The sequence below is a fragment of the Suillus discolor genome (assembly GCF_016758755.1).
Source record: "Suillus discolor strain FC423 chromosome Unknown F5147scaffold_10, whole genome shotgun sequence".
NCBI lineage: Eukaryota > Fungi > Basidiomycota > Agaricomycetes > Boletales > Suillaceae > Suillus > Suillus discolor.
Window position 1 is genome coordinate 89,415 of NW_024541257.1, and position 27,427 is coordinate 116,841.

Consider the following 27,427-nt stretch of genomic DNA (forward strand, 5'->3'; position numbering starts at 1 on the left):
TCGGTCTGTACACAATCAAAACAACCTTATTCACGATGCTTGAAAGACTGCGCTAGCATATAATTCACTTTTAAGTTGCACCCATAACCGCAGTCCGCAGGTGACAACTCGCAATCTGTAGCCCAGCAGCAAATATCGATGCATCGATATCATTCACTCGAGAAGGGCACCGCGATGGTAATCGATCCGACAGTCGGCGAAGGAGTAAATTGCACTCTCACAGCTTTCAGGAAGTGCAACAGGAATCCTGAATCCTGTCTTCTTAAGAGCCTTTGGGATGCGATAGATTGGCATGTACGACCACGGTGCACACGCTGTAATATCAAAACCGTCAAGGTAAATTCCTATCCATCTATATCTCTATATCATCTATGGTTTAAATGCAAGTGTAACTGACGATATTAATCTAAGGAGCGTTACAGCTAATATCAGGTAATGTGCACAAATGCCGCCGGTGGACTCAAAAGTATCCTTCCAGTTCCCGGTATGCATTCATGTTGGAGCCATATCCCCACCTGTTCTGACTTGGATACATATTGCCTCGCATCCTCGGGTCTTCCCATTGTGCGTGATTATGCGTATAATATCTGTGGTTCGAATTATGTTGAGTGCAAATCACAGTCAGAAAGGCGCACGCTACCTTGGGTCCAGAGGATAATACGGTGCCATTGGTCCGTATATACCAGAATTTCCGGGTTCGCCCCATCTCGGAATATAGGACGCCATTTCTCTGACCTGGTAAGGATCAGGCCCTTCACTCCCAAATATATTCATGTAAGGATCGCCTCTTTTCACGTAGACCTTGGCCTTGGGCATTCGTGGCTTGAGATACCGTCTATCCAGGACGCTCCAATCTTCCACTCCTTCAGTACAATCAACGAGCCATATTTCCATTCCTTCAAATCCTTGCATGGCGTCGAATTCAGGCCCAGCACCATCCACACTACAATTCAGCGACATCTTTTTCTCCCCGCCTTTTATTTCGTGGACTCTTCCTGTCTCTCGCAGTTGTTTGCTAAGAAGCAAGCGTTCTCCTTTGAATGATTCATCTAGGTAGAACAAGGACACGCGTGGAAATGAAGGGTTTGGCAAGATTCGAATGTTGTTCGCCTTCAGGTGGTCCATAATACGATCGCGTAGCTGCATGAGCTCGCTGGACTTTTGAGCGACGATGGATAATGAGCTGAGGTAGTCGTCTCCGACCTCCATGGACTCGAAATGCACGGGAGTCGTTTTGGCACCCATAGGCACCAATTGAAATGTGTTAGGGCGATACGGGCATGAGAAAGTGGCGAGGGTAATATGAGCGTCGAAGCGGGGGTATGATCTGGAGCGTGATCTGGAGTGAGGTAATTGAGGTGATCTGAGGTAAGGGGTTCCGAAGTGAGGTTGTGCGAAGTGAGGTGATCCGAAGTAAGATGGTCCTGACTCGAAGTAAGATGGTCCTGACCCGAAGTGAGATGGCCCGAAGTGAGATTGTCCGTAGTGAGGTGGTCCGTAGTGAGGTGGTCCGAAGTGAGGTGGTCCGTAGTGAGATGATCGGAAGTGAGGTGGTCTGTCGTAAGATGGCCTTGGATAAGAAGGTCTCAAGTAGGAGGATGTCGAGCGAGATGATATCGAGTGAGTGCTTGACTTATCACTCCTTGATTTTCCGTCCTCTGATTTTCCGTCCTTTGATTTGCCATCCTTTGATTTTCCGTCCTCTGATTTTCCGCCCTTTGATTTGCCATCCTTTGATTTACCATCCTTTGATTTTCCGTCGTCTGATTTTCCGTGCTTTGATTTGCCATCCTTTGATTTGCCATCCTTTGATTTTCCGTCATCTGATTTTCCGCCCTTTGATTTTCCGTCCTTTGATTTTCCGTCATCTGATTTGTCTCTCTTTGGTTTATCGTCCTTTGGTTTGACATCTTTGGATTTGACATTTTTTGGTTTGTCGTTCCTTGGTTTATCAGGCCTTGGTCGGAATTCCATAAAATAGCGTAGTGCCTCAGCTTCCGGTCCCGAGGGAACAAGCCATAGAGCAAATTCTAGGTTATACATTAGGTCGACAGTCCTGCCCGATATCAAACAACTACTCACTGTAATCCATTATGGGCTGGAAGGACGACGGCAAGGATACGACCCTTGTTTAGGTTTGTCAATGACACAACCACGCTTTAAATCCAAGAACACAAGTCAGTGAGTGAGTGGTTATTGCTATCAGCGACCAATATAAACTTGTTAACAGAGAGATAACTTTATAGAAGGAACAACTTTCTATTGGCCTGTGTGCGGAAGACCAGGGAAATTGTGACATTAGGTGAGGACCAGAGCCGCACAATCGTACCTCTCTAAATATTTTTCCTATCAGGAAACCAAAAGAAGCAATAATCCAAGAATGTCGTGGTCTTCCTCCGACGATAGCTTATCGACATGCACAGGGGGATTACTGCCACGAAATTGCCGGGTTGGTGAGTGGTAGCGCAATCCACTTCTTTTGAGGTCGAAATCATCTTCGAAATTATGATCTGCCCGCTGTGCGACATGATTTATACGTGGTATCCATACACATATGTGTCACCTAGCCAGTGTACCGTCCAGCCTGCGGGCGTATAAGTAGCGGGCCATGGTTCTTGTTGAAGATGAAATACCAAGGTGGAGGGTCTTCATTTCCCGATAAGTCCACTCCCTGTTCACACTTACCTTTACATAATCGCTCATGAAGCAACTAAAGTCGTCGCAAACATGGCTGCTGTGATACTTGAACCATTCCAAGCACAAAAGGCAGCGAGATCAGATCTGCTGTTATTCTTAGATCTGATGAATTTGAATGTTCAAGTGCAACTGACCGACAAGAAGCCAACAGGGTGAATAGTAAGAGCAAGATCTAATTATGGGTTACGGCGTTCCCCGGCAGGTATTGGAGGCACAATTCCGATGTTCGGAGTCGTACGGTCCCGTGTGTGTTGTGTTCCGGTAAATTTCGACGTACAATGATTTTTTGGATGTGGGTATCTGACTGCCTCTGAAACGTTCGGAGGATCGCTGTTGGCTTTGTGATTGCAGTCTCACTTCTGAGTACTGAGTCCCCCTGGGGCCCCCACTTGACGCCATTGCGCAAGTGAATATGCAATAAGAAGGTTTAGATAAAACCAATCCTTACAGCACACACTAATACGCTGCACTAATACTGTTGTATACGGCATGAGAGAACCGATGAGAAGAAGATAAGGTGTGTTGCATATCAGATAATCAAACTGGTGCAAGACTCATCAGCATTTCAGGGTCCGAAGCTCTCGGCAATATGGCTCATTGCTTTATAACGTCATGTATAGGAAAGAGCATTCCAGCCTACAAAATACGGGAATATCGGTAGCTCACCGGTTGACTGATGCCGTGGCCCGTCCTTGTGGTGAATGGCTCTTCGTGCAGTTATAAGTCCACTTTATGCGTTAGGTGTCTGCCCACACACCGCTCTAACCATGTTTCCTTCAGTTGATGGTCGTCTTGCTAACCTCGCCATCTTACTTGCTTCCTTTATTGTCATCATATCCCTCAAGAGGTTCATTACGAACAGACAGAAAAAACTTCCCCCTGGCCCAGTGCCGCTCCCACTGATAGGAAATGTCTTGTCTCTTAACACCAAGGAGCCTTGGTTGACTTATACCGAATGGGCTGCTGTTTATGGTACGTGGTCAGATATTACTACTGTGCACATGTGGTACAGATCATCATATCAGGAGACTTGTTTTTCGTGCGACTTCTAGGCCAGGAAATCGTGGTGATCAATTCTCAACACGTTGCGGAAACCTTGCTGGACAAGCGTTCTCGCATTTACTCTGATAGACCACACATAGCCACACTTGAGCCGTGCGTTCTTCTAACATTCTTCCATTGAATCATTATGGAATACAGGCAGGTTTGGTTGGTCGGACGTATTTGTATTCACAAGCTATGGTGACGAATGGCGTCTTTCCCGACGGCTCTTCCACCAAACTTTTCGTCCTGACTCTGCGCTCAAGTTTCGTCCAATACAAATCAAGCAGGCTCGTGAGATGATCGTCAACCTCATTGACGACCCTCAACATTACCATTCTCACTTTGCAACGTCAGTCTATGTGTTTGTAAACATCAAATTATTAATAACCTGTTCATAGATTCTCGTCATCAGTTGCGATGTCAGTGACCTACGGCTACCAAACTAGTCCTCGTGATGATCCTCTGGTTCGAATCGTAGAAAATGCACTGGCTATTGGCCTCAAGGTGATGACCCCAGAGAAAGCAATCTTGCTCAAAATCTTTCCTTTCTGTAAGCTCAGCTCTTTTCTCCATGAAAATAGCTGACATTTTGTACTGTGCAGTACTGAAGTTACCTGACTGGTGCTGGGGATCCTCAATCAAACGCGATGCTCGAACATCGACCAATTGCATGAGAGAAATGTCCGACGTGCCGTTCCAATACGCGCAGGACCATATGGTGGGCATCTTTCGTTTTTAGAAATATTGGTTCTGTCCCAGCTATTAATCAGTATTCAATAATCATCAAGGTCGAAAACTCGGCCCTTGGTCGGTTTTCGATGGTGGCAGAAAATCTTCAACGAATCGAGAAGCAAGATCAGACATCCCGATCATTGTTTGAGGGTGCCTTAAAGAAAGCAGCTACTACTGCTATTGTTGGTTCGTCATCTTTTTACAAGAGACAGTATACCTCTCATTGATACATATCTATTCAGGTTCATACGAGACGGTTAGCGGATGTCCGAACCATATCGTCAACTCCTGAATTTCTTTGCAGACTACTTCAGTCGTCATGACTTTTGCTCTCGCCATGGTATTGTATCCAGATGTTCAGAGACGCGCACAAGCGGAGATCGACTCAGTGGTTGGCCAGGATCGCTTACCTACCTTTGAAGACAGAACGTCACTACCATATATTGAATCAATTCTGCGTGAGACTTTGCGATGGCAGCCTGTCGTACCCCTTGGTAATCTTTCTTGCCGTATTATTTCGCCTTTGCTGAAGGTGTTTTTGTAGGCGTTCCACATGTCACCACGGGTGATGATACATATGATGGTTATTTCATTCCGAAAGGTCTGCTGTTCTTATTCATCGAGTGCATCATTTGTAATATCGTACATCAGGAACAACCGTCATGTACAACGCATGGTCAGATAAATCCTCTCTAGCTTTCAAAATACTGATGTTATATTGCAGGGGCATGTCACGGGATGAAAAACGGTACCCGGATGCATCTCATTTTAGGCCGGAAAGGTTCCTAGACGTCAACGGCGCATTAACAGATGATAACCCTGCTGGATATGTTTTCGGCTTTGGCCGGCGTGCATGCCCAGGTGGGCTGAGTTATTTCATCACCGTATACAGTTGATTCATTCTTTAATCAGGCCAATATGCTGGTGATGCCTCTTTATGGTCCGCTATTGTTACTATGTTAGCTACGGTGGAATTTTCTTCTGTCAAAGATAGTCAGGGCAAAGTGATCGAATTTACCCCCCAATTCACGACAGGAATCACCCGGTACTTGGTTTTTCTGTATCATTCCATCTTCCCGTCACTAATAGTTTCATCGCTTTAGCGCCCCTATGATCTTCCCTTGCAATCTCTCATCACGCTCTCGTACCTATTCCGAACTTGTGAATGTTTTCTGAACAGAAGTATGAAATGTTATCAAGTGAATGGGCTGTATACATATATTTTCCTTTCTTGCCAAGGCCCACGCCGCCAATATGTCCAACATTTGACATCCCCTTGTTTGACCCTTTTCGTTAGCTCCGTTTATCGCATGTGATATATACGACTTGAAATATGTACATCAATGTAGCATGAACTTCAACCACCTGCTTGCCCGCGCACGAAACGCAACTGAGATCTATAGAGTAACTCTGTCCGTCGGAAAAATATATGTTCCTAGTCACGTGAGTAATAATACCCAGACAACGTCACGGTTGAACAATAATATTGTTCCACTTCCTGCTACGTATTTGGTCTAGTACATCCCCACCTCGAGCTCTCCAACGTCGTGGTATTCATCACTCACTCAGTCTCACTTCCTTGTCATAAGAAATTCACAATCATTCGTGTTAAGAGCTCGAAAGCTCGTTGTCAACCCGAGCTAGGGGCTGTCACGGTTTCACTTGAGCCTCTCGCGTATCTAGGTGCAGGTGCAACTACTGTACGTGCTTTTAAGGATCAACGGCCAGATAATCCACTGATAAACGAACAGCCTTCTTCGTACAGGTGAACCGCGAACATACGGAACTGTACTAAGAGGTGACTATTTAGGAAATACTTCACCCCATTTATAATTGACGCCCGCACTACTACTTACATAAAGTCATTGATTGTCACGATCGCTCTTCTGCCTCTGGGTCTTGATCTGACTCCTTCAACGTTTCTGCGGGTGTCGTAGAATTGCGACTTGTGACCCCCTAGGATCGTCCATCCCATCTACATCAACTCTATCAAATTCCGCCATGCAACGGGGTTTTTTGAAGACCCAAAAGGCTAAACGACGCGTCGCAAAGGCTGTAGATTCTGAGTCTGCCAAGGGGCCTCCATCCAAGAAATCCAAAGAAAAGGGTCCTAAAGAAGAGGGGTATGTCCCTATCATCATTGCTTGCACACCTTAGAACCATTTCGTTGCAGCCTGGATGAACATTCACGAGCCGAATACACTGATTTCAGTACGATTAACCCCCACAAACTCCCCAAGTCTATCCAAGATCAAAACGATAACGACCCACATTGCGTTGGATATGGAAAGAATCGCATTATCTTCCGCGTTTGGCCTCGTTATCCTAATGGACAAGCTATCAAGCCATCTCCATTGAGGGGAAAGGAGGCAGGCAATGGACTTGATTTGTGGGGTGCGACGCTCTACGACTTCTACCATGTTCGACGTCTCCCAAATGTGCCAAACTACATCACCAATTCCACAGGAAGCAGACTTGCGAAATGGATGCGCCAGGTTGGTGAGCTTACAGCAAAGGATGAGCTCTTTTGGGCCGATCAGGAAGACGATCCCAAAGAGATACCAGTAGCTGACATCGGGGAACTGATCAAATGCTATGACACACGTGTCAGATTGGGCATATTCGATCAGTATTCCTGCCGAAAGGAGGTTAGAGAGAAAGCAAAATCAGGCTTCTCTGGTTCTAGCTACATAGCAGAAGTCGCAGATGCAGAGGATCCGATCCCTCCAGTCGGTGATCAGGACAAGAATGTCGGTGTCAAGCAAGAAGAGGAGGCAGTACAAGCTGCCAACGACGATGCAGTAGAAGATGCAACCGCCGGCGTGCAGCTCAATGACGTCATGCAAGTAGATGAAGCAGGCGAAACGTCGCCAGAAAAAGCTGCGGACAAACCGACAGAGAAACCTGCCGCGCCACTGCCAAACATCGATTCACCCTTCCATCCAGACCATTATCCCTCTCCACATCCCTTCATCCCGTGCACGCACGATGGGAATCCGACTCTCCAACAGCGGATTCCCTTATATCTTCTCCCTAAAAAGCTCCATGTTCACGACCCTTGGAATAAATTATCTATCGATGAGGGTGATACCAACTACGAAACTCCGTGGCTTTCCAAAGTTGCCAATCGAAACGTCGTCCGAACATATTCCCTCTCTCTTGCGCCACAAGGCAAAGAGGCTGCGCTGAAGGCACAGAAACTAGCCGAGATAGCGGAAGACGAAGCGGCGAAGAAAGAGAGCGTGATGCACATTTTCCCCTCCAGTAAGGAAGGACCGACGGAAGAGCCGCTAATCGAAATCATACTTCCTCCGCGACCCCGGAAGAGGATGCAAGTGGAAGAAGCTCATCTCTATCTTTCACCAAGTGCTGTGGGCTCCGGTAATCATTCAGTTGTGCATAGTGTGGATTGGGAGCTTCCCCGTGACCTTTTCATCGAGCCTCGTCTGTGCAAAACTTGTGTGGAGTCGGACGCCCGTCGACAGATTCAGAAGTTAAAGGACGATGGGAAATGGGAAGCACTTTTAAATAACCCAGTAGGGAAACCTGAAGAAACTCTACAGACCGGCCCGGATGTCGCCCCCGGAACAGAGTCCTCGCAAGCCTCTGACTCGAAGCGAACGGTTGGTCACATTACCGTTGAGGAACACCAGCTCCCACAGGTGACTGCATCCTTCATCGGCCCAGACGATGACAAACCGGGTGATGAAAAGTCCACCAATGCCAATGACGCTGAATCGGCGCCAATTTCGGACGGAGATCCCCCTGCGGACTCTTCCAGTACCCCAGCTCAAACAGGGCATGTCAATGCCGATGTTAAAACGGACGCCGTAAACGGGCGGGATCTAGAACCCGGAGCCAAAGTAGAGCAGGAAGAGTCGCCTGACGTCGAGATGGAGGTGGACGAGATTCAGAACTCTGAGGAGCCGGGCACGCTGGGGTCTGTTCCCAGGGAAGACAAGGGGAAAGGCAAAGAGGAGTCAGAGCAGGATCATGGGGACGAAGAACAAGCTGACAGAGAAGAAAATGAGGGTGAACAGAGTGAAGAAGACAGCGAGGAAGAAATATTCACCGTTGAACCTCCGAGGGTCGTCCGCGTCGCATCTTACACTGGACCAGGTCTTCGCATCCACACTAATGAGAAGTGGCGAGCCGCCTGGGATCAATGCGGACACGGCGGTGGTGCTTCGGGGACAGTTCCGCGCACCGCGACAGTCTCTGTTATTGCGAAACTCTCAATCGAACACGACCTCCACCTCGCTCGGGAGGCGAGCAACTATCAATCGTTCCCTGACCACTTCTTCGAACACTGGAACGGATATAATGTCATGCCCCCTCTGCACGATCCTGTCCCCGTCGGGGCACTCTGCCCGCAGTTCTACGGGTATTACACACCCGATGATCCAACTGATGGCACGAATCATCCTAACTATTTGAGTCCGATCTTACTCCTGGAGTGCTGTGGCGAGGAGATAAACCCAGATGAATTGTGCATGGACGACAAGCAAGAATGCGCATCGCTTCTCTTCCGCTTCCATCATGCAGGGTGGTTGCACGAGTCTTTCGCAGCGCGGAACATTCTGTGGCAGCAGGGCAAGCCAACGGAGTGGCCAATCCAACGGGCGTTTTCGACCAAGAGCTTCCGCCTGATCGACTTTGGTAGATCGAGAAAGATGGATAGTTCATTGACGAGGGCGAGCGAGGAAGACACAGCTTTGCGCCTGCTCCACCTGTTGCATCATGCAGATTGATAGAGACATTCATTACACTGCAAAAAGATAGAAACGTTTGTTTTCTTACATTGTCGTTTTTTTTCTCAACGATCCGCCGCTTTGTTTATGCCACAGATCATCTGTGCGAAGTGAATGTTGTTATTTCTAAAACTTGGTACGATCACAGTAAAAATAAAAAATATATCAGTCAACGTCGTTCCCTTCTATTACTTGTTCGCCATCTTCCGAAAACTTCACGTTGTTCTGAGGAAAATTTGTCAAGTTGATGAGCCAGAAAGTATTATTTTTACTCACAGGGTCAGACGACGATTTCCCAACATATTTCGTGTGATCTAGTGCAATGCGATTAGTCAAGTATCCCAGCGTGCTAAAGACAAGTCTTACATCCATACGCCACTAAATCGCCTACAGAATTGGTAAAATCTACACGAGTATAGGCCAAGGATTTCCCTGGTTTGGTGAGCTTGTAGAACATTATAACAAATCTTGCATCACTTACCCATGGCAGTAAGTGTGGCTCGTGCATGAAGGGTATCGCCTGTCCTGCCTGCAGGTCGTATAAAGGATGCACCAATATCGGTTGAAACGCCAGTCATGTAGTGACCTTTGCTTGCAACAGCGAGCGAGCCAAGGGTATCAGTCAGCGACAGGATTAGGCCGCCGTGCACGGTCTAGTTTGGTGCGTCAATAAGTAGGATACTGGGGGAAAATGAGATACGCACCCCTACTCTGTTTACTGCAGAGAGATAAGTTTTATGAAAGCTAGAGAGAAAAGTACGTACAATTAGATTGATCTATCTTCAGCGAAAAATCAACCGTTCCGGGGACTGCGCGGTGAATGACAAGCTGAAAGATTTGGTCAGTATCAGATGCAAGTAAAGATGGTATACTCTCACATTCGGAAAACACTGAGCATCATGCCCTAGCTGCTGTATTCAGCGACTCGCGCCAAAAAGTGTCTGGTGGGAATACCTTTGTTGTCTATGAATGATTTCCACACCTGGCATAGTGTCCTCTGTGAGAACGCGCAAGCAAGCTCTATAAAAGACCTACCCTTCGGGTGAATCTCAAGGAAGCAGACATTATGTGTCTTTCCAGTCGGATACGCCGTCCGAGGACTCCGGGCAGTTGAAAGTTTCCAAAGGGAGAAGGAGGTTGTTTAGTTCTAAAGCTCTTGCCAAACAATGGCTGCTGCCGAGGTGTTGAATGTCCGATCGGCTTTCTCCCCACGGCGTCGTCAACTCGAACTACGTCCACCACTTATCAGCGTCGCCCAATAGTCTTCATTCACTTCCTTCAAAGTCAAAGTACAAATCATGTCTGACCTTTGTCCCGTCTACGCACCCTTCTTTGGTGCCATGGTCAGTTCTAAATTCTCCTTGTTTGCTTTCGAGACTGAAGAGTCTGTAGGGCTGCACCTGCTCAATTGTGTTCGCCTGTAAGTCTTATGAGCAGACGTTGTCAGAAGCTCTGATGTTCTAACCAATCCTTGTGCTTGTGTGCGCTAGGTCTTGGTGCAAGGTCTGAAACTTTTGGGTTGCAGGTTTTGTGATGTATTGAACATTTTCCGCAGTTATGGTACCGCAAAATCTGGTGTTGGTATTTCTGCTATGGGTGTCCTCCGGCCGGACCTCGTGATGAGGTGTGTTGTCCCTGTCATCATGGCTGGTATTATCGGTGTAAGTTTTTTCTTTCCTCCATCTTAACTCCCGTCGGTTCTGATAATGCGCAGATCTACGGTCTGGTGGTATCCGTCCTCATTTCCAGTTCGCGTGTGTTCTGTCCTTTTACTGCCCATCATTCTGGATGCTGAATTGCATACAATTTAGTGCAGGCAAGAATGACCCTTGCGCAAGGATTCATTGACCTCGGTGCTGGTTTGTCGGTCGGTCTCGCTGGTCTTGCCGCAGGCTTCGCCATTGGTATCGTCGGTGATGCTGGTGTCCGTGGTACTGCACAACAGCCACGACTTTTCGTTGGAATGGTGAATCTTCATTAACTTGGTCTTGTCAAGGACAAATCTAACATGGTGTGCAGATTTTGATTCTCATCTTCGCTGAAGTGCTGGGTCTTTACGGTAAGATGATATTTCGTATAGACAGTGTGTTGTATTTAACAATCGTCTGTAGGCTTGATTGTTGCACTCATCATGCATACCAAAGCTGGAGAGTTGATAGGAATGGTATATGGTTTCCCTTTGACTTTTACTCATTTTATTAACATGAGTTTACAGTGCGACGTTTAGAAAGATGACGGAGTTCATTATAAACCTTCATGCTGTTTTCCGTCTAATGCATCCATGTTTATACTTGCAAACATAGTCCTTGCATGTATTGTCTGCTTGAATAATACATCCGGGTCAATGATTACCCTCTGTTGTGTGAACCTGTGTTTAAATTACTCGTTGAGGATTGTCAGGCCCAAGGGGCAAGTGACCAAAACACTTATTGTAGTTCTCAGATTCGCCGACGTGGCGATCAAACGGTGTCTTCCTTGGACTTCCTACAACTGTTTATCGGAATCACCCATGTCGCTTTAGCTGTCTTCGACTCTTTGGAAGACCTAAAAGGCTGTGGTTGTCAGAAACTTTATTGATGGTTTCTTTCACGGCGCTGCCCAAGACGTTGCTTCTTCTCCTGCTTACCTCGCCAGCTTTTGCCATCTCGGTCGCTCTTCCCTCCTCCAAGAATGACCCATTTCGCGCTATAGTTCTCGCACATCGCAAGCGCCAACCTGAGCCACCTCTCTGCTGCCTGACACCACCTCCGTCAATAGAACGACCAGATGATGTCGAGGATGTCCTGCTCTCATTTGAAGAGTGGAAGTCTAAACAGTTCCAGTACCAATCCAAACCGCAGTCGCAGACCCAGCCTCGGGTAACTGCTCATCTCCAAATTGAAGCTTTAGAACACACGGAGTCAAGTACTACCCACGAAACTAATGTCACTGTGCCGGACACGTCTGCATACCTCCCGGAAACGGCACTCTCCCCCCATTTCAGGGTACCTATCACCGACCGTTTCAATTATGCAAACTTAGATTGTTCTGCACGCGTACACACTTCTCATCGCTCTGCCAAGTCTCCTTCGTCCATTCTATCATCAAAAAAGGATAAATATATGCTTTCGCCATGTTCTACAGGCAAGGAGGAACAATTCGTGGTTGTAGAGTTGTGCGAGGATATTAGAATTGACACCGTGCAACTCGCGAACTTCGAGTTTTTTAGCGGAGTGTTCAAGGATTTTTCGGTGAAGGTTGCAAAGACTTACACGACGTCTGATGACGGGTGGGTACTGGCGGGTACTTACAAGGGAAAGAATGTCCGTGGTGTGCAGGCGCGTGTTTCTCCCCAATATTCAAACCTTGCCGTTGACCAAGGTACAGTCTTTCCACACGCCAACTACCCTGCGCGATTTCTACAGGTACATCCGGATCGACTTTCACTCACACTATGGACACGAGTATTACTGTCCTGTCTCCCTTCTTAGGGTCTATGGTTTGACCCATCTTGAACAATGGAAGTGGGACATGTGGGAAGAAGAAAGTCATAAACTCGCCCGAGCTCAAGCTCAAGTATTTTCCTCCATTACGGAGCCCCTGCCCATCAGTTCTGGGGGATTCGAACTGAACAAGTTTATGGATGAGCTCGAGGCTCGGAACATACCTTCTACATATCCTCTTGATACCCCACTTCCAACAACCAAGGTCTTGTCTACGGCACATATGAGTCTAAGTAGCTCTCAGGCATCCAAGGCGGTGAACCGGACGTATAGCTCAGTCAACTCTTCTCTTCAATCCACGGCGTCTTCACCGACCATTTTTCCTACCGACTCTGCCATCATGCAGCAGCCTACTTCGTCCGCTACCTCAACGTCTGTATTGAGTTCCGAGACGAGCGTTACGTCTTTCGACACCGCCATATCCTCTACAGCATCCCTCTCGCCTAATGAGAGCACGCCTACCCAATCCCCATATCTAATCTCTTCAGAACTCCCGCATACCTCTAGTATCGAAGCATCTTTATCGCAATCTTCATCATTATCATCTTATCACGGCCCATCTGCGAACACGGTGGCGACAGCCTTGCCAACATTATCTATCCCTCCACCCGTCGGATCAGGTGGAGAGTCAATATACCGCACAATCATGACCCGGCTGACTCTCCTAGAGGCAAATCATAGCCTGTATGCACGTTATGTGGAGGAGCAAACCTCTGGTGTACGTGAAGTACTCAGGAGGCTCGGTGAGGATGTTGGCAGGTTGCAGAGCGCCGTGAGTTCCACTGGAGCTAATTTGAACAACCTATCTCATACATCTTTTAGAGTCGTATACAGGCACAAATGTATCAGCGCACAGTTCACGAGTGGGAAAGACAGCGACTTCGTCTGGAGTTTGAACACAGTGAATTACTCTCGCGAGTAAATTATCTTGCTGAAGAGGTTGGCTTCCACGCCCTAAAAATGATAATGGTTGCTCATGATGTTTCAAGGTCACTCTTGAAAAGCGTCTTGGGATCGCACAACTTTGCCTACTTCTGGCAGTGCTTGTATTCATTGGCTTAACCAGAGGTGCACCATCCATAGAACCTCCTCAACTCATTACTCGTTCTGCGAGAGAATGGGGCCGGCGCAACTTAAGTTTCGCTAGCAGTAACGCTGACCGTGGTTCGAATAATATGCTGTTCCGAAATCGCAGTCCTGAGATTCCTGTCGGCAAGAGATCTGAACCTAAAAAGGGTCGTCCTTCGGGCCCAGACTCTCCTGTAGACTTTCCGTCTCATCGAACGCAACGATCCTCCGATCATGATTCTATTCTACGTCGACCTCCGCATTTTACTACCTTCGCAGATAAACGATCCACCCCGCGCGGCTCCACCGCCACAAAACGGTCCGGCCCTCCAGTTGCCAATTCTACACTCCGCACCCCCACCCGCCGCATACCTAATTCTATTTCCACGGAGATATCCACACTCCCCCGCGCCGCCCATATGGTGCGAACAAACTCGCATTCATCAACAGGACTTATCATTCCCAAATCTACTAAACGCTTGGCACGGACAGCTCACCTGCACGAAGTCAAAGGCTCGCTCAGTCGAAGAGAGAGCCAGAACTCGAAGCCTGCCGAACGAGAAAATGATCTGGAAGACGTGTTCCGTGGTCCTTCTTCTATGAAGACCCATTCGCGACGCCTGTCAAGCCCGCGACGACCCCTCTTCCCGCTTGACCTCTCACGTCAGCCAAAAGACTTGATATCGGAAGATACCACTGATCCTGATGCGTGGGTTGACACCGATGTTGAAGGAGGATCCGAATGTTCAGAATTTGCTGCACTCGAACTCTCACTTTGATATGACGATTTTCTGATGGTCCTCCGAGAATCGAGGTTATGTATTAAGGGAAGGACTTCAATTGCACATACCATAGATATCGTCATGCAATCACTGCGGCTGAGCGCTAGCGCTGATGACGCATCCATGCTTCACAGCCCGTACAAAGCCCGTGCCACGTGACTGTCGAACTCGTGATTTTGAATACAGTCTTGGTTACGAAGTATGTCCAAAACCAATGTTTCGTAGTCTGTCCTAGTCGTTATACTGGAAATTATGGGAAGCTTTTCAATTCCTTGAGCATTTGGCTTACGCATTGCTAGTGATCGACACGATGGTATTCAAGTATTTTGTATGTAGGGGGTAAGCTCTGCTTGTTTATCAAAGAATCAGGCTCATGAGATCAATTCCAGGGGTGTTCATTCTCTCTGGGACTATCTCTGCACTCGTTTCCATGAGCGAGATGTCGGGTTTGAACCCTCAACACTGTATGGGAGGCTGCGGTGTAGGTGTGTGTATCTGACTTGAGAGGTGTTGTCTCACTACTAGAACTAAATAGCTGCCCATCCTCGGCCCATCCACACTTGCCCCAAGTGGCAAGCTGAACTTGTCCGGAATATATATCCAGCACCCAACCTACTCCTTTAAAGCTTGATGGGCCCTGTACTATTGAAATGCTGCAAGATATCCTGAGCAGTTGAGATCTCGTTCATTCGGCTCTAACTTAACCAGGTGTCCTACAGCTCCGTGCACAACGGACATTTCACCACAAGAGACTAGTTATGAAGGGCTCAGTTCGTGTGACACGACAAAATAGGTCGGAGTTCTACAAGATCTGATGACCTTGGAGCGGCGACTAGCTGCGTGCGGCTCATGTGCCAGGGCACAAATTTGAAGCCCACTGGCTCAGCGCTCAACTGCGCCTGCTGGAGGCCGATCACTATATTTAAATCCATTCGGAACATTTCTGTTCCATCCATCATGCATGATGCTGCGGTAAATCCGCGCCATAGTCATCGTGGGAATTTAGCACTCTTCTGGCGCTACAGTGATGCTTACTGCTGGTCCTTTCCTACCTAATAGTGATACCTCCAAGCCGGTTGACTCTTCATATACAATGTTACGTGAACTTATGTTGTCCATCACAAGTTCCCAGAACGTTGCATTGGTTTCTTTAATTGAGCAACCTCAATTGTTTCCTAGGTAAATTAGTATTTTAAGGCTTGACAACCAATGCCACTAGTGTCAAAATCTGCAGCATCAACTACAGGACCGCTGTGTATCTTTGACACTCGATGTAACGCGTCGTGTCTCCATCTGCCAAACTTCGAGTTCGAACGTAAATGTTCGTGTCGTTTGGTGCCTTCCGGTTTCCATTTCTGCTGATGGCTTTCATCCAGTATTGTCTCATGGAGATGCATTCCCAGTCGGTACGGAAACGATCGATAGAGGATGAGTGGGCCCAGGGTCCGGATGTGCTAAAGGCCACCAGATCCAGGATCTGAAACTTGCTATTCCCCACTAGCCCTCCTCCAGCCGTAGATTACCCTCCCGGTGGGTCATAATCGCCGTGAGCAGCTAGCCGGTCACCGAATGCGGTTGGAATTGTGCCTCGGAAATTTTTCTTCCACTGGGTGTATAGGCTCGGTAGTATCATTCCTAAACAGCATGAGATGGTCAGCGCAGTTGGGGTAGCCTGCGGTAGCCTATTGATGAGAACTTTGCAGGTTCGAAACTACCATCCCCGCCACCTAGCATCCCTCTTGCCCTAGCTAAGAGGCCCTTCCTCAGTTCTAAGGACGTGGTCTGCCTCGCGACGTTCCGCTGGACACTTCTGGCTTGGGCTTCGCTTCTAACCAATTCGCTATAGAATAGGCAACACCTCACTACTCGACTGGATCTCTGTTGCAATCATCATTTGCTCAATACAGCTCGAGTTTTTACGTTCAGCACCTGCGCGCGAGTTTCCGCTGCATGCAGCCAACGCCCCACACTTAAACCTACTCGAACTATTCGTTGTTTTGATCATATAACTTATTAACATTGACGACGTACCATGCACGCAGATACTGTTTTCGCATGATAAGATGGATGAATAATCGATATATCTGTGTAAGAAGCAAACCTGTGCAATCGAATCCTGTGGCGGGCCGCCATAACTGTAAGCTTGGCTGACTGGATTGGACACCGCACCTTCAAGTTATCTATATTTGCTTCGACGCTTATACTTACTATACCAGGCGACATATACTTTTACACGTTATCTTGTCTGATCCGACCTCGGTGTTTACGCCCCCCTTGAACTTCATGCGCACGGGTGGTTTCCAGCCGCGCAGCGGCAATCACTTTAATTATAGTATAAAAATACATCATGGCTATTTTACACCTCTACCATTATTGGGCTGTACCATAGGTTTTCGGTGGTTTAGTATAGTAGCGGTGTAGGGAAGCAACGGTTGCAATTGTGGGGGCAAGTGTAACGTCGCTGCCTGCTCGAAGTTGACGACAACTGATGTGCACATCATAAGAACATGATGTCTGTAGTTTGTCATTGAAAATCACGATATACTTAGTCACGGTGGATCACGTAAGGGATAATACCTCCACTAACGTGGGAATCGGCCAGTTCCGTGGATGGAGTTGGGACGGAGTCCATTTCATTATATGCATAACCAGTGGTGCCAATCCATTATGGTGACTTCAGCCTGACTTGCACCATTCAATAATGCAACCATCATCAAAGCAGTTGTCGCCGCTGGCCGCCTCTCTTCAATTTTTTCTGCCGAGACAGTTGAGCGTCTAGTGCACAGTCGGTCATTGCCAAGGTTCATAGGGCCATCACCAGTGCACTCTAGTCTCTAGTACATCCTGCGGCAACCAGGCCCTCATCCTATTTTAATACATCTAAGTCTAACTTTAGCATCGATGTTCTCCGAGCTGGTCCGTCGTGCACGAAACTCTTGATCGTTGCTGAATGAGAATGAAGGCACATGCGTACTCTTTTCCAGGATCCAGTCTGATCACTGCCTGATCCTCAGATGTTTCCTTCTGCGGACTGCGACAGTGTCACGTAGACAAGCACAAAACCTCCGCGCTGATACTTGTCCTTCCGGAGTAACCATTATAATTATCCACGCTGCCTAACACAGATGTCATCCATAATCTGCTTTGTTCAGTTCCAAGTTGCGAACAGGTTAGTGCTCAACTCCCTCATGATATAGCGTGCGATCATTCCTTTCAGACAATCTAGTCAGATTTTCCCGCGCGGCATGCTTGACTAGTACTAGCGATCTGCATTCTTTTTTTACTATGCTCGAGGAGTTGTCTTGAACTGATGTAGCAACCTGACACTGCCACTACTATGGGACATTTGTGGCCGTCTGGCTGTCCTGGCCGTTTGACTTATTTTATGTTCTCTGAGTCATGGTTTCGTGACGCAATTGTGGTACGCCACCATTCTTCAATGTATCGGCAGGTGGATGCTAACTCCAAGAGCAGTACAGTATTGAAATTCAAATGCACTGATTGCTGGGAATTGCTGAGCAACTGTTTATGGAGGGATCGCACGCCGGTCGTCATTAGTCGAGGTACAGCTGCTTTGAATCTGGATACCTCAGGCTGCCTCTGCAAGATAAAAGCTGAGAAGGGTATGTTTCTTGCATCATCATCTTATTCTACATCCCACTACTCTCTCGAGTGCAAGCACTACGACCTATCGTGAATAATCACGATGCTTACTCCTATCCTAATTGCTTCTTTCTTTTCATTGATTAATGCTGCATCTATAGTATCTCGTTCACAGTCCTACCCTCGTTCACAGTCCTCCTCTCAGCCCGCTGTACTAGGCCCCCAGACCACAATAACCATAGGTAATAATGTTATCGCTCCCGATGGCTTCGAACGCTCGTGAGTCTATTGCCACGACACTCCTCGGGCTCACTCCTGATATTTAATAGAGCGACTCTCGTCAATGGCATATTCCCTGGACCCTTGATTGCAGCCCAGAAGGTGAGCTTCTGTCGTCCTTGTCGTGCACCAGTGCTAACCTCACAATAGGGAGATAACTTCTCCATTCAGGTAGTCAACGAGCTCACAGACGAGACGATGTTCAAGAGCACCAGTGTCGTAAGCAGTGCCAATCACCCACGCTTTCATTAACTCACTTTGTTTGCCGCAGCACTGGCACGGTATCTTCCAAAATGGGACGAACTACGCCGACGGGACATCCTTCGTCACACAATGTCCGATTGCACAGAACCAATCTTTTACTCACAACTTCTCCGCCCCGAACCAAGCAGGTACTTACTGGTATCACAGTCATTACTCCGTCCAATATGTAAGTAGCTCTCGCATTTTGCTCGTGTAGTGGAGGACTAACCTGTGGGACAGTGCGATGGTTTGAGGGGAGCCCTGGTTATCTATGACCCTGATGACCCTTTGGCATACATGTATGATGTCGACAATGGTGAGTGAATAATCCGTGCATGTTATGAACCCTCTGACCATCATGTGTTACCAGCAAGTACCGTAATCACACTTTCCGACTGGTGAGTTTAAGGTACATTGGTAACGTACCCGACTAAAGCAGTGTCACTAGGTATCACGTTGTAGCCCCTGTCTTGCGCCACATTATAGGTACCGACGCCAACTCTTCGCTTATCAACGGACTGGGTCGTTATGCAGGCGGACCCGCGTCTGATCTGGCTGTGATCAACGTCGAACAGGGAAAGCGATACCGCCTGCGACTGGTTGCAATGTCCTGCGACCCCAATTTCAATTTCACCATCGATGGCCACAACTTCACCATCATCGAAGCAGATGGACAGCTGACCGAACCACTACCTGTAGATCAGCTCCAGATTCTTGCGGGTCAGCGCTACTCTGTGGTTCTGGTAGCCAATCAGCCTGTGGATAACTATTGGATACGCAGTCTTCCTAGTTTGGCGGGTGCATCCTTCGAAGGGGGAACGAACTCTGCTATATTGCGCTACCAAGGCGCCCCGCAGGTCGACCCGACCACGGTCCAAACGCCAATCCAGGACCCATTGGTAGAGACCAACTTACATGCTCTAATCAATCCCGGTGCTCCTGGCATTCCAGGGTACGGGAACGCAGATATCAACCTCGACCTTCAGATTACCTCTGTTGGCGGATTCTTCTCTGTCAATAATGTCACATTCGAACCGCCCACCGTTCCTGTTCTACAACAAATTCTCAGTGGAGTAAATCCATATAATCTACTTCCAAACGGGAGTGTGATCCCTCTAAAAGCCAACCAAGTGGTGGAGTTGACAATGAAAATAGTATCTGGTCCAGGTGGACCCGTGCGTCTTTTCCTTTCCTTTGATACTTATGTGTCTGATTTATATTGTACCAGCATCCCATACATCTTCATGGGGTAAGTTCACCTTGACTTCGATGACATATTTGATTGGTACTGATGATGGTCATCAGCACTCATTCGATGTCGTACAGAGCGCACAAAGTAGTACCTTCAATTATGTGAACCCAGTTCGTCCGTGATGTGGTAAGCGCTGGTACTGCGGGGCAACAGATGGTGATACGATGGACGACCGACAATTCTGGCCCGTGGTTCTTGCATTGGTATGTTATCATTATTTTTTGAGCTATCATGAACAGTACTGACTCTGAACCAAAAGTCACATTGACTGGCACCTTGATGCGTATGTCTGTGAACGTCCTCGTAGAAGAAATTACTGATTTCTCGCATCCAGCGGTTTTGCAGTGGTAATGGCGGAAAGCCCCTCAGATACCGCCTGCACATGTGAATCCCGTACCACGTAGGTCATATTTCAGGAGACAGCATTTCCATGGCTGAACTGCTTTACAGAGGAATGGTATGAGTTGTGTCCGACCTTTGACTCTTTAACACCTACCCAGTTGGGGGGTGGGGGTCGCTTCGCCTATGAAGAAGCAGCTAGTATCACCACTCAGGCTCTTCTTTTCCCACCATCACCACTCCCTTAAATACCAATATCATATTATTATTAAGTTATTTTCGTTTCTGTAGGGGGCATCATGTTTACAGGATAAACTGTATGTGGGTAGTGTATTTTTGTATTCTAGTTACACGTACATGGACCTCTCTATTTCACTCAGCACTTAAATGCACAAGGATAATGCGTAGGAAGCAATATACCACTGATAAACACTACGGAGCAAAATCTGAGAGCAACAACTTCAGCACGGAACGAACATACTGGCTAAAGCCGACATATGCTGCCAAGTGGCTGTGTCGAACATCCCAATCGGATGCCGGTTTCTTTGCGTCCGACCAGGCCAACTTGCTCCAAACTGTCCAATCATGTTTGAGTGTGGTGATCACTGGTTCGCCCATCTTCGCATCCCAGGTTTTACTCCGTCCTTGACGTCGCAATGTGTGTGTTGTCGAGTGAGTAGATTACGGTGTACACAGACACATGCCCGGTTGTGACTATCAGGACTGTTTCTCCGTTCTTGACATCCCAGATTCTCACTGTCCTGCCGTCCGAGGATTCGCTGCTCAGCATTCGATTACCATCCACACTCCGGTACACTTACAATATACTGTCACGTCTGTACCCTGTCCATTTTGTGACGACCTTTCCTGTCTTGACATCCCACAATTTCACTTTCGTAGTGAGCCGTCCCTCGAGCATGTGATGGTCCGTCCTCCCAAGGCAGGTGCATAACACCTTGTGCCTGTGCAATGACTGCTGACGTCTGATGTTTTATGCTTGTATTTGAAGACATGGTCGGCGCTGGGAAGGTCTCAAGTATAACAGAGATCCATGACGCGAGAGAAGCCCGTCAGGATCTTTGAACTCTCAACTGCGGCCCTCATTCTCCTCCGCCCTTAGCCGCGAACACAGTATTGAAACTTGACGTGTGAAACACGGCCTTTGTAAGCGTCCCATGTGAGGTTCCTCCATGATGCGCGCAATTTCTCCACTCCGGACTCGTTGCACTCTTAGGCGGGACAACCCATTTCTCGTCTTCTGCCGGTAGACAATCAAGAATCGCCTTTCCGAAGGGCCTATATGGCACCTCAAATTTCAACAAGAGGCTCTCTTGATCCACCTCTTTGCTTTCTGCCTTTCCAAGTACACAGACAAAATGACCCTCTGGATAACGCGAAGTAATTGATTGATTGTTACCAGTTTTATTTCCAATGAGTGACGGCGCCTGGCGAGTATGTAGCCACTTGCACTTTTGAGTGCGTGAAGGCGGGTCGAATTGGAACACCTGCGCGTTTCTCCTCGGCTGCGGTGAGGACCATAGAATCAAACACGACACGAGGAAGTGCGACACCCTCAGGCTTGCCTGGATTGGTATATTCCGAGTCGGGGTGTTCCTTAGTAAGATGGGCCTCGAGATCATTGTAGCGCCAGATGGCTCTCCGTTAAATTTCAATCTGTCCTGTTCAGTTCAACACGTCAAGTATGTTGTTGCTATAAAAGGCTCCGGTCGACTTTTGACAAACACGTCAGCTGGAACAGTGACGCTTGTTAGGTCGAAGCCGAAGTACTACATCGGACTTGGATACTATACTCATAGTGCTTCAGACAGATTCAAATAAGCGTGTCGTCTACCATGAAATTTAATAGTTCGGGCTCCAGCGGTGGAATAACAGAGGGCGCCCCGAGGTCAAAAGCAGAATCAGCTAGCCAGTCGAGCACCTCATCACACATACGGATAGTAGGCGTGCCGCTTATAACAGAATGCTCGCCGGGAGACCAGCACGTGCATTGTCAAAAACAATAAACTCGACAGGTTTGTCAACCCAGCAGTTCTTCGGACAAGGTGTATCCAGTAGGGAGGAGGGCGTGGGGAGCAGCGCCGTTGCCAGTACGATATTGTCGTAGTCCTCCCCTGGTCCTAATGTCAATGTTTTGACCTTGGACATCTGGGTGTACAGGCGATGAAGGAACTCAGCATCTACATGCTGTGCAAAATCGAAGAGGTGGAGTTCATCCAGCTCCAGAGGATCCTCAGAATCGGTAAGATTGACCAAGTCATCAAGGAAATATTCAATACTGTCGTCAGGATCCTCTGCGGTTACACACAAGGTCAAGATCCGAAGATCAGGCATTTGAACATTGTGGAGAAATCCCGTGCCCCAACAGTCGATTGTGCGCGACTTGATAGCCAGACTATGCAAACGAGGCAACTTGATGGTGTGTGTATTAAAAGATCGAAGGTTCACCTCAAGCGCCAGGGTCCGGAGGTTGATGAGTGCGCCAAGGAACTGCGACAACATTTCTGCTTCAGGCCCCGTGCGTGAATTTGTGTTGTAGTCATTCATGTGGATATCATAACGAATCCGGAGGTTTGTGAGATTGGACGATAGCATGGACGATGATGGCCAGGCCCAGGTTATGCCGAAAAGAAGAAGATCGCGGATGGGAGGCGCTGAACCCGGGAAAAGCGATGGTTCACCAATAAAATGAGTTGCATGACGTGAGTTGTGTATAGATTGAGGATGCAATTTTTCTAGTCCACAGGCTGGATGGACGGAAGGGCGTGACATCAATGAAAGTGCTTGATATGTGTGGGCAATGGAGGTCGTCCTGAGCGTAAACTCATGCCAATGATGCACATGGGCATGTAGCTCCTGAATGACAGAGCTAAGATGGACACCGGCCATAATTTCTTCACGCGATTGGGGTGGTAATGCTCCTCCACTCCTCTCGACCAGATTTTCATATACTGGTGCAATCCAAGCGGGGTCGTCCCAAAGAATTGTGATTTGTATGAGACACGATCCGCTACGCTGGAGAAATGTCCGCGCGTGCTCAAGAGCTGCATCACCTTCACGGAAGGAGATTTCCAGTACAGTCCACATCGATGGAGTCTGGGATACGAGTGAGTGCCAATGCTCGCACACACGCGTAGCTTGCAAGAGTGCTGATCGAGGTGGAGGGTCATCAGTGATATTGCCGGCAAAAAGTCGATCTGCTAGCTCCAATCGCCACTGCTCATAATCACCATCTAATTCAACTAATTCATCTAATCCATCTCCCCAATCGTCCCAACGTCTGCCTATAATGGTATTTTCTTTCTGGAGATAATCATCCGAGGCAGCTTGGTCTTCCTCGCGCACCAGCTTGAATATCATAAGGAGGATGTCGTCCGAGAGCCGACCAATATAAGAGCTAACCATCTCGACTGTTGGATAAGTACCAAGGTAAGCATAGTCATGGTTAATACTTTCCAAGACTTACCAAGAGGTTCACTGCCGTTGCAACAAATCGCCGACTCCTCAGTGGTAAACTTCCGTTCAGACCCTCTAGGTCTCCCTTAGCCAGCGAAGGAAGACAGTCGTTCCTTCTCGATAATAGGCCTCTAAGCTAGAAGTTAGAGTGGACACGTTCACGAAAATTTCACGGTGATGAGTGACCTGCTAGTATATGAAGAGGTCGGCTGGCTTGAAGGTATTGGGCAGGAAAGGGACTTGAACAGAAGAACTGAACCTGGATTCCAGAGAATGCTAAATTTTCAGATAAGTCGGGGTTACTACAGCAACTTGCAGGCCGTGTAGTACAGAATCTACAAGAATTTGAGGTAAGCTATTATTTTCGGCAAACCTCATGTAATCACCAAATAATGCGTAGCTACTAGCTACATCGATATCCCTTACCACGAATTGTTTTCCCAATGCCTCGTGTACAACGTTAAATCCATGGATAATCTTCAGAGCCCCCCGGAAGTTCTCGTCAAGGCACGCACATCTAACTGGCTAAAACATACGCTCAATGGCCCAAGTACAACCCTTCTTATGCCTCCCACCTCATGTCGCGCATTGTACTCCTGAGGGCTTGGTGGATCGTCTGCGACGGTACTTCTTTCTGTCGAGAGAGAATTTCTTGTAGCCCTTTCGCAACGGGAGGATGTTGATTTAAGAATGAAAACGTGGTGTCGCTCATTCCAGAAGCGTAGATCCGCAGACATTGGCCTGTTTCGGGATGGCTTGGGTCCCTCTTCAGATACGTGGCGCTAAGTTGCGGGTCCGAGTCCACATTGAGGTCGAGAAGGAGAGTGATGTAGGGGAGATCTGATTGGCACTCGATCGAGTAATGCGCGCGCGTAGTATCGTGCCCTGGATCTCCGATATTGCTAATCCTCCCCACTTTGTCTGAAATGAAAATTTGGGACATGCGTTTCAAATCGGAGCCAAGGCTGGGATCGTCAAAATAGATAGGGATCATCTTGTCGACCAGCGGCTGCAGAGGGCAGCATTGCACCGCGCTTGTGCGATGCCAATGTCGCAGAGTCCACTCATCAGGATCACATCTAGCACTTTACAGCGATATCTTAGAAATGATCTCGCTCGAACAGCGTTTAGAAGCTTACCTTCCCAACTCCTCGAAATCACCATCCGCAGGCGAGATAAACTCTTCCATAGTTATCCAATGAGTAAAATTGATGTAGGCATGCTGTAAAGCTGTCTTGGCCTCCTCTCCCGCCTCCGAGTCCGACCAGAATGCCGTGCCAAAAAGATATTCCAAGAATCCGACGACAGAGACCTTCTGGCAGTCTAGTAGTTCGGCATGCTCACTTCCGTTATAGAGTAGATGCTGAATCGCGGTTTCGGGGGGGTTTCGACGGATAAAGAGATCCTTAGCAAGAAGCAGCAAAAGTCTGCTGGTCAACTCTCCTCTCTGTCCGATTTCGACCATCCCACTATGAATCCTATTCTCCAAGACATGTAAAACATTAGGCAAATTGTCAGGTGATTGATGGAGTAACATTGCTGCGACACAAGACAGAAAGGGCTCGGATGGATGAAAGGTATCACTCCAGAGCCCATTTTCGGTCGTTGAGAAGCATACACGCAAGTGACTAGCCACTGCTGTTTTGATGTAAGAAACAGTATCGCGATGACCAAAGCGGATGTCGAGAGCAAATCTCTGAGCTAGTACTGCGAGAGCCTGATTGGTAGCCATAGAATCGAATGCTATAGAGTCGCATAGCTTCTGACCAGCCAACTTCAGAACCCCACCGTTTGGCATGAGTGATTTCCACCTATTCACGGTGGTCAACAAAACTGAACACGAGCATAAAACCAAAAGACAAACAGTGGACGGCCAAATCCAACAATATGGTAAAACTTTGCGACATCATTAGCTGATATATCACCCAGAGGGGTCGCGAACTGATCCCAACCAAGTGCGTGATAAGGTGGATATGAAGAATTTCCAGATTGCACTACCCGCATGGAATTTTCTGCAATATTGTGTGAATACTAGAAACTGCCAGGGACATGAAGCAGGTACTCACGAATCATTTGAGGAGGTGGAAAATCGGCCACCTGTGAGGTCGTAGACGCAAAAACGACCCACATTGGTGTGTTATCACGGGAGTAGGAGCTAATCACACTGCAGAGAATACGCGATAGACGGATGTCATGACTGTTCAACTTGTTGAGAGGGTATGCCTCGTCAAATGCAATGACAAGTTTTGGCGCGTCCTCATTCCTTTTCTCCCTCGCAGCAAATATGTGTGGCATAGCTTGCACCATGTCTCGGAAAGCTTGCTTAACGAAGGATTGGCGTGGTGATTTTAGAACCTGTTGTGTGACAACGTTCTCCGATTCAGCATCGTTCTGCCGGCGTCTGTCAAGCAATCATGATTGGCCGTGCTCACCAGGTTATATTGAGAATCCACCATCTCAAAGAACTTGGTACGAGCCTCTGAGCGCATGTCACACATATCGTCATTCCATGCTTTGATTTCAGCATCAAGATTGCGAGAATCCAGTGCAGGTATCTTGCTGCCCAGATCCCACAAGAGCACCTGGAATATGGCCGTAAAAAAGGCGTAACAACGAGCGGTATACTCGGCTTCGGTACAGTCCGTTGTACATTCTGTCAATATGCGTGCAGGCACCGGGTCTCGGTTAGGGAAGCCTCTGTCACTTAGTTCGCGAAGGTTCATATACAAAACAAGGACGCCTTTTTTCCGGAGCTAACTCGATAATGTGAGCCACCTGATACATGTATGCACTTTATAATACTGACCTCGAGAATGAGTCGTGATTTTCCTGTTCCAGAACTCTGAACGATCGAACAGAACTTGCCGTAGTAAGACTTCGAGGATGTCCTGAAGTCGATGTTGTTGTTTGTCAGGTACTCGTAAAAGCTGTCCGCCGCTCGCCCAATGTAAGGACTGCTAAATGAATCGTAAAGAATTTCATCTGTGTCTAAGATACCATTAACGTGAGATAAAAACTATGGATAAAACCCTCTACTGACCTTGAGGCAACTTGGGCGTGGGCGAGCTAGTGTCAGGTAAAGTTCGATCAAGTTCATCATGTTGTGTCTGTGTGAGCGGTAGGGGTGCCACAGAAGGATCCTGTGAGCCTGATTGTCCTGCCATGAGGGCGAGCTTATCGATTATTGGACAGGAAAATCGCAAGAGAGAAAACGAGGCTCGTGTAAGTAGTTAAGACTGTCGTCCCTCAACAGTTACACCAAAAGGCAGTGATAATCAAAGCACGCTTTGATTATCGCGGATGTTGAGCGCTGATTATGGGAACTCAGGTAAGCAGCGAGCTTACACCTCGTCGTTATATAAGATCCCGCCGAACCAACTTGCGTCATCGCCATATCGAATCCAGAAACATAGTTGCCAAAAAAAGCCAAAAACGCTCGGCCATTTTGCCAATTCCGGCAGCGAGTGGCCAGTCCCCGACTGTAAACATAGCATCACGTGTCATCGTGGATGACTTGGGGAAGGAATAATATGCTAGATATGTCTTGCACAATACCTTCGCATTCGAGTCTAGCCCATAGGCGTACGAATTTGGCGAGCACATTACATGACCGACGGTGTGAACGCAAGCCTGGAAGTGATTGGTCTGAGATTGAGACAGAACGAAGAAAGAATGCATGAT

At 47.8% G+C, this 27,427-nt stretch overlaps 11 protein-coding genes across 11 annotated transcripts; 6 read left to right on the forward strand and 5 right to left on the reverse strand.

The window, feature by feature from the left end:
• Positions 1–428: 428 nt before the first annotated feature.
• F5147DRAFT_17765 (uncharacterized protein) lies at positions 429–2,181 on the reverse strand. The gene is made up of 3 exons (XM_041428409.1): positions 2,083–2,181; positions 641–2,030; positions 429–587 (listed from the first exon to the last, which is right to left on the reverse strand). The coding sequence occupies exons 1-3, from the start codon at positions 2,090–2,092 to the stop codon at positions 461–463; spliced, it is 1,527 nt and encodes a 508-aa protein (XP_041296272.1). The 5' UTR covers positions 2,093–2,181; the 3' UTR covers positions 429–460.
• A 1,113-nt stretch (positions 2,182–3,294) lies between these two features.
• Positions 3,295–5,817, forward strand: F5147DRAFT_630681 (cytochrome P450). Its single transcript, XM_041432780.1, has 13 exons — positions 3,295–3,669; positions 3,723–3,852; positions 3,902–4,090; positions 4,140–4,291; positions 4,344–4,459; positions 4,530–4,659; positions 4,716–4,729; positions 4,778–4,967; positions 5,018–5,074; positions 5,125–5,149; positions 5,198–5,334; positions 5,386–5,518; positions 5,577–5,817. The coding sequence occupies exons 1-13, from the start codon at positions 3,399–3,401 to the stop codon at positions 5,647–5,649; spliced, it is 1,617 nt and encodes a 538-aa protein (XP_041296273.1). The 5' UTR covers positions 3,295–3,398; the 3' UTR covers positions 5,650–5,817.
• A 944-nt stretch (positions 5,818–6,761) lies between these two features.
• Positions 6,762–7,550, forward strand: F5147DRAFT_542018 (uncharacterized protein; the record flags this gene model as incomplete). The annotated part of the gene is made up of 2 exons (XM_041430256.1): positions 6,762–7,077; positions 7,420–7,550. Coding segments are annotated over 2 exons (447 nt in total), but the record flags the coding sequence as incomplete, so codon positions are not given.
• Positions 7,551–8,759: 1,209 nt separating this feature from the next.
• F5147DRAFT_540565 (uncharacterized protein) lies at positions 8,760–9,224 on the forward strand (the record flags this gene model as incomplete). The annotated part of the gene is made up of 1 exon (XM_041430225.1): positions 8,760–9,224. A coding segment is annotated over one exon (465 nt), but the record flags the coding sequence as incomplete, so codon positions are not given.
• Positions 9,225–9,305: 81 nt separating this feature from the next.
• F5147DRAFT_630685 (thioesterase thiol ester dehydrase-isomerase) lies at positions 9,306–10,358 on the reverse strand. The gene is made up of 9 exons (XM_041432781.1): positions 10,260–10,358; positions 10,179–10,206; positions 10,103–10,128; positions 9,989–10,052; positions 9,929–9,942; positions 9,706–9,877; positions 9,591–9,656; positions 9,501–9,538; positions 9,306–9,449 (listed from the first exon to the last, which is right to left on the reverse strand). Exons 1-9 carry the CDS (start codon positions 10,287–10,289, stop codon positions 9,390–9,392), a joined length of 498 nt encoding a protein of 165 aa, XP_041296276.1. The 5' UTR covers positions 10,290–10,358; the 3' UTR covers positions 9,306–9,389.
• Positions 10,359–10,442: 84 nt separating this feature from the next.
• Positions 10,443–11,588, forward strand: F5147DRAFT_678204 (V-type ATPase). The gene is made up of 9 exons (XM_041436190.1): positions 10,443–10,567; positions 10,617–10,644; positions 10,715–10,727; positions 10,780–10,885; positions 10,939–10,978; positions 11,036–11,190; positions 11,244–11,283; positions 11,336–11,388; positions 11,440–11,588. The coding sequence occupies exons 1-9, from the start codon at positions 10,523–10,525 to the stop codon at positions 11,449–11,451; spliced, it is 492 nt and encodes a 163-aa protein (XP_041296277.1). The 5' UTR covers positions 10,443–10,522; the 3' UTR covers positions 11,452–11,588.
• A 49-nt stretch (positions 11,589–11,637) lies between these two features.
• Positions 11,638–14,763, forward strand: F5147DRAFT_607391 (UNC-like C-terminal-domain-containing protein). The gene is made up of 4 exons (XM_041432359.1): positions 11,638–12,541; positions 12,591–13,478; positions 13,529–13,645; positions 13,696–14,763. The coding sequence occupies exons 1-4, from the start codon at positions 11,801–11,803 to the stop codon at positions 14,551–14,553; spliced, it is 2,604 nt and encodes an 867-aa protein (XP_041296278.1). The 5' UTR covers positions 11,638–11,800; the 3' UTR covers positions 14,554–14,763.
• A 3,499-nt stretch (positions 14,764–18,262) lies between these two features.
• On the forward strand, positions 18,263–20,520 carry F5147DRAFT_743943 (laccase; the record flags this gene model as incomplete). Its single annotated transcript, XM_041439639.1, has 14 exons — positions 18,263–18,319; positions 18,353–18,438; positions 18,489–18,540; positions 18,589–18,657; positions 18,710–18,868; positions 18,922–18,997; positions 19,052–19,079; positions 19,130–19,856; positions 19,910–19,930; positions 19,987–20,043; positions 20,087–20,136; positions 20,193–20,216; positions 20,268–20,317; positions 20,357–20,520. The coding sequence occupies 14 exons, from the start codon at positions 18,263–18,265 to the stop codon at positions 20,518–20,520; spliced, it is 1,620 nt and encodes a 539-aa protein (XP_041296279.1).
• A 763-nt stretch (positions 20,521–21,283) lies between these two features.
• Positions 21,284–22,077, reverse strand: F5147DRAFT_18023 (uncharacterized protein). The gene has a single exon (XM_041428425.1). The coding sequence runs from the start codon at positions 21,910–21,912 to the stop codon at positions 21,373–21,375; it is 540 nt and encodes a 179-aa protein (XP_041296280.1). The 5' UTR covers positions 21,913–22,077; the 3' UTR covers positions 21,284–21,372.
• On the reverse strand, positions 21,866–23,867 carry F5147DRAFT_678220 (uncharacterized protein). Its single transcript, XM_041436191.1, has 2 exons — positions 23,757–23,867; positions 21,866–23,700 (listed from the first exon to the last, which is right to left on the reverse strand). The coding sequence occupies exon 2, from the start codon at positions 23,693–23,695 to the stop codon at positions 22,244–22,246; it is 1,452 nt and encodes a 483-aa protein (XP_041296281.1). The 5' UTR covers positions 23,696–23,700; positions 23,757–23,867; the 3' UTR covers positions 21,866–22,243.
• A 220-nt stretch (positions 23,868–24,087) lies between these two features.
• F5147DRAFT_678222 (uncharacterized protein) lies at positions 24,088–27,089 on the reverse strand. The gene is made up of 7 exons (XM_041436192.1): positions 26,787–27,089; positions 26,553–26,734; positions 26,179–26,499; positions 25,813–26,101; positions 25,611–25,758; positions 24,886–25,557; positions 24,088–24,831 (listed from the first exon to the last, which is right to left on the reverse strand). The coding sequence occupies exons 1-7, from the start codon at positions 26,908–26,910 to the stop codon at positions 24,309–24,311; spliced, it is 2,259 nt and encodes a 752-aa protein (XP_041296282.1). The 5' UTR covers positions 26,911–27,089; the 3' UTR covers positions 24,088–24,308.
• Between the last annotated feature and the right edge of the window lie 338 nt (positions 27,090–27,427).

Coding starts and splice junctions, on each gene's coding strand:
- F5147DRAFT_630685 (XM_041432781.1), bottom strand. CDS start 10,289: ATGTCTGCTTCCTTGAGATTCACCCGAAGG. Junction 10,207..10,259: donor CCTTGAGATTCACCCGAAGG/GTAGGTCTTTTA, acceptor ACACTATGCCAG/GTGTGGAAATCATTCATAGA. Junction 9,450..9,500: donor GGAAATCGTCGTCTGACCCT/GTGAGTAAAAAT, acceptor AATTTTCCTCAG/AACAACGTGAAGTTTTCGGA.
- F5147DRAFT_678204 (XM_041436190.1), top strand. CDS start 10,523: ATGTCTGACCTTTGTCCCGTCTACGCACCCTTCTTTGGTGCCATG. Junction 10,886..10,938: donor TCATGGCTGGTATTATCGGT/GTAAGTTTTTTC, acceptor GATAATGCGCAG/ATCTACGGTCTGGTGGTATC. Junction 11,284..11,335: donor TGAAGTGCTGGGTCTTTACG/GTAAGATGATAT, acceptor AATCGTCTGTAG/GCTTGATTGTTGCACTCATC.
- F5147DRAFT_17765 (XM_041428409.1), bottom strand. Junction 588..640: donor TATTATCCTCTGGACCCAAG/GTAGCGTGCGCC, acceptor TTCGAACCACAG/ATATTATACGCATAATCACG.
- F5147DRAFT_630681 (XM_041432780.1), top strand. CDS start 3,399: ATGGCTCTTCGTGCAGTTATAAGTCCACTTTATGCGTTAGGTGTCTGC. Junction 3,853..3,901: donor CACATAGCCACACTTGAGCC/GTGCGTTCTTCT, acceptor GAATACAGGCAG/GTTTGGTTGGTCGGACGTAT. Junction 5,150..5,197: donor ACCGTCATGTACAACGCATG/GTCAGATAAATC, acceptor GTTATATTGCAG/GGGCATGTCACGGGATGAAA.
- F5147DRAFT_678220 (XM_041436191.1), bottom strand. CDS start 23,695: ATGGTTAGCTCTTATATTGGTCGGCTCTCGGACGACATCCTCCTTATG.
- F5147DRAFT_18023 (XM_041428425.1), bottom strand. CDS start 21,912: ATGATCTCGAGGCCCATCTTACTAAGGAACACCCCGACTCGGAATATA.
- F5147DRAFT_607391 (XM_041432359.1), top strand. CDS start 11,801: ATGGTTTCTTTCACGGCGCTGCCCAAGACGTTGCTTCTTCTCCTGCTT. Junction 13,479..13,528: donor TTGGCAGGTTGCAGAGCGCC/GTGAGTTCCACT, acceptor TACATCTTTTAG/AGTCGTATACAGGCACAAAT. Junction 13,646..13,695: donor TAAATTATCTTGCTGAAGAG/GTTGGCTTCCAC, acceptor TGATGTTTCAAG/GTCACTCTTGAAAAGCGTCT.
- F5147DRAFT_678222 (XM_041436192.1), bottom strand. CDS start 26,910: ATGGCAGGACAATCAGGCTCACAGGATCCTTCTGTGGCACCCCTACCG. Junction 26,735..26,786: donor CACGCCCAAGTTGCCTCAAG/GTCAGTAGAGGG, acceptor ATGGTATCTTAG/ACACAGATGAAATTCTTTAC. Junction 25,759..25,812: donor TCCACCTCCTCAAATGATTC/GTGAGTACCTGC, acceptor ACAATATTGCAG/AAAATTCCATGCGGGTAGTG.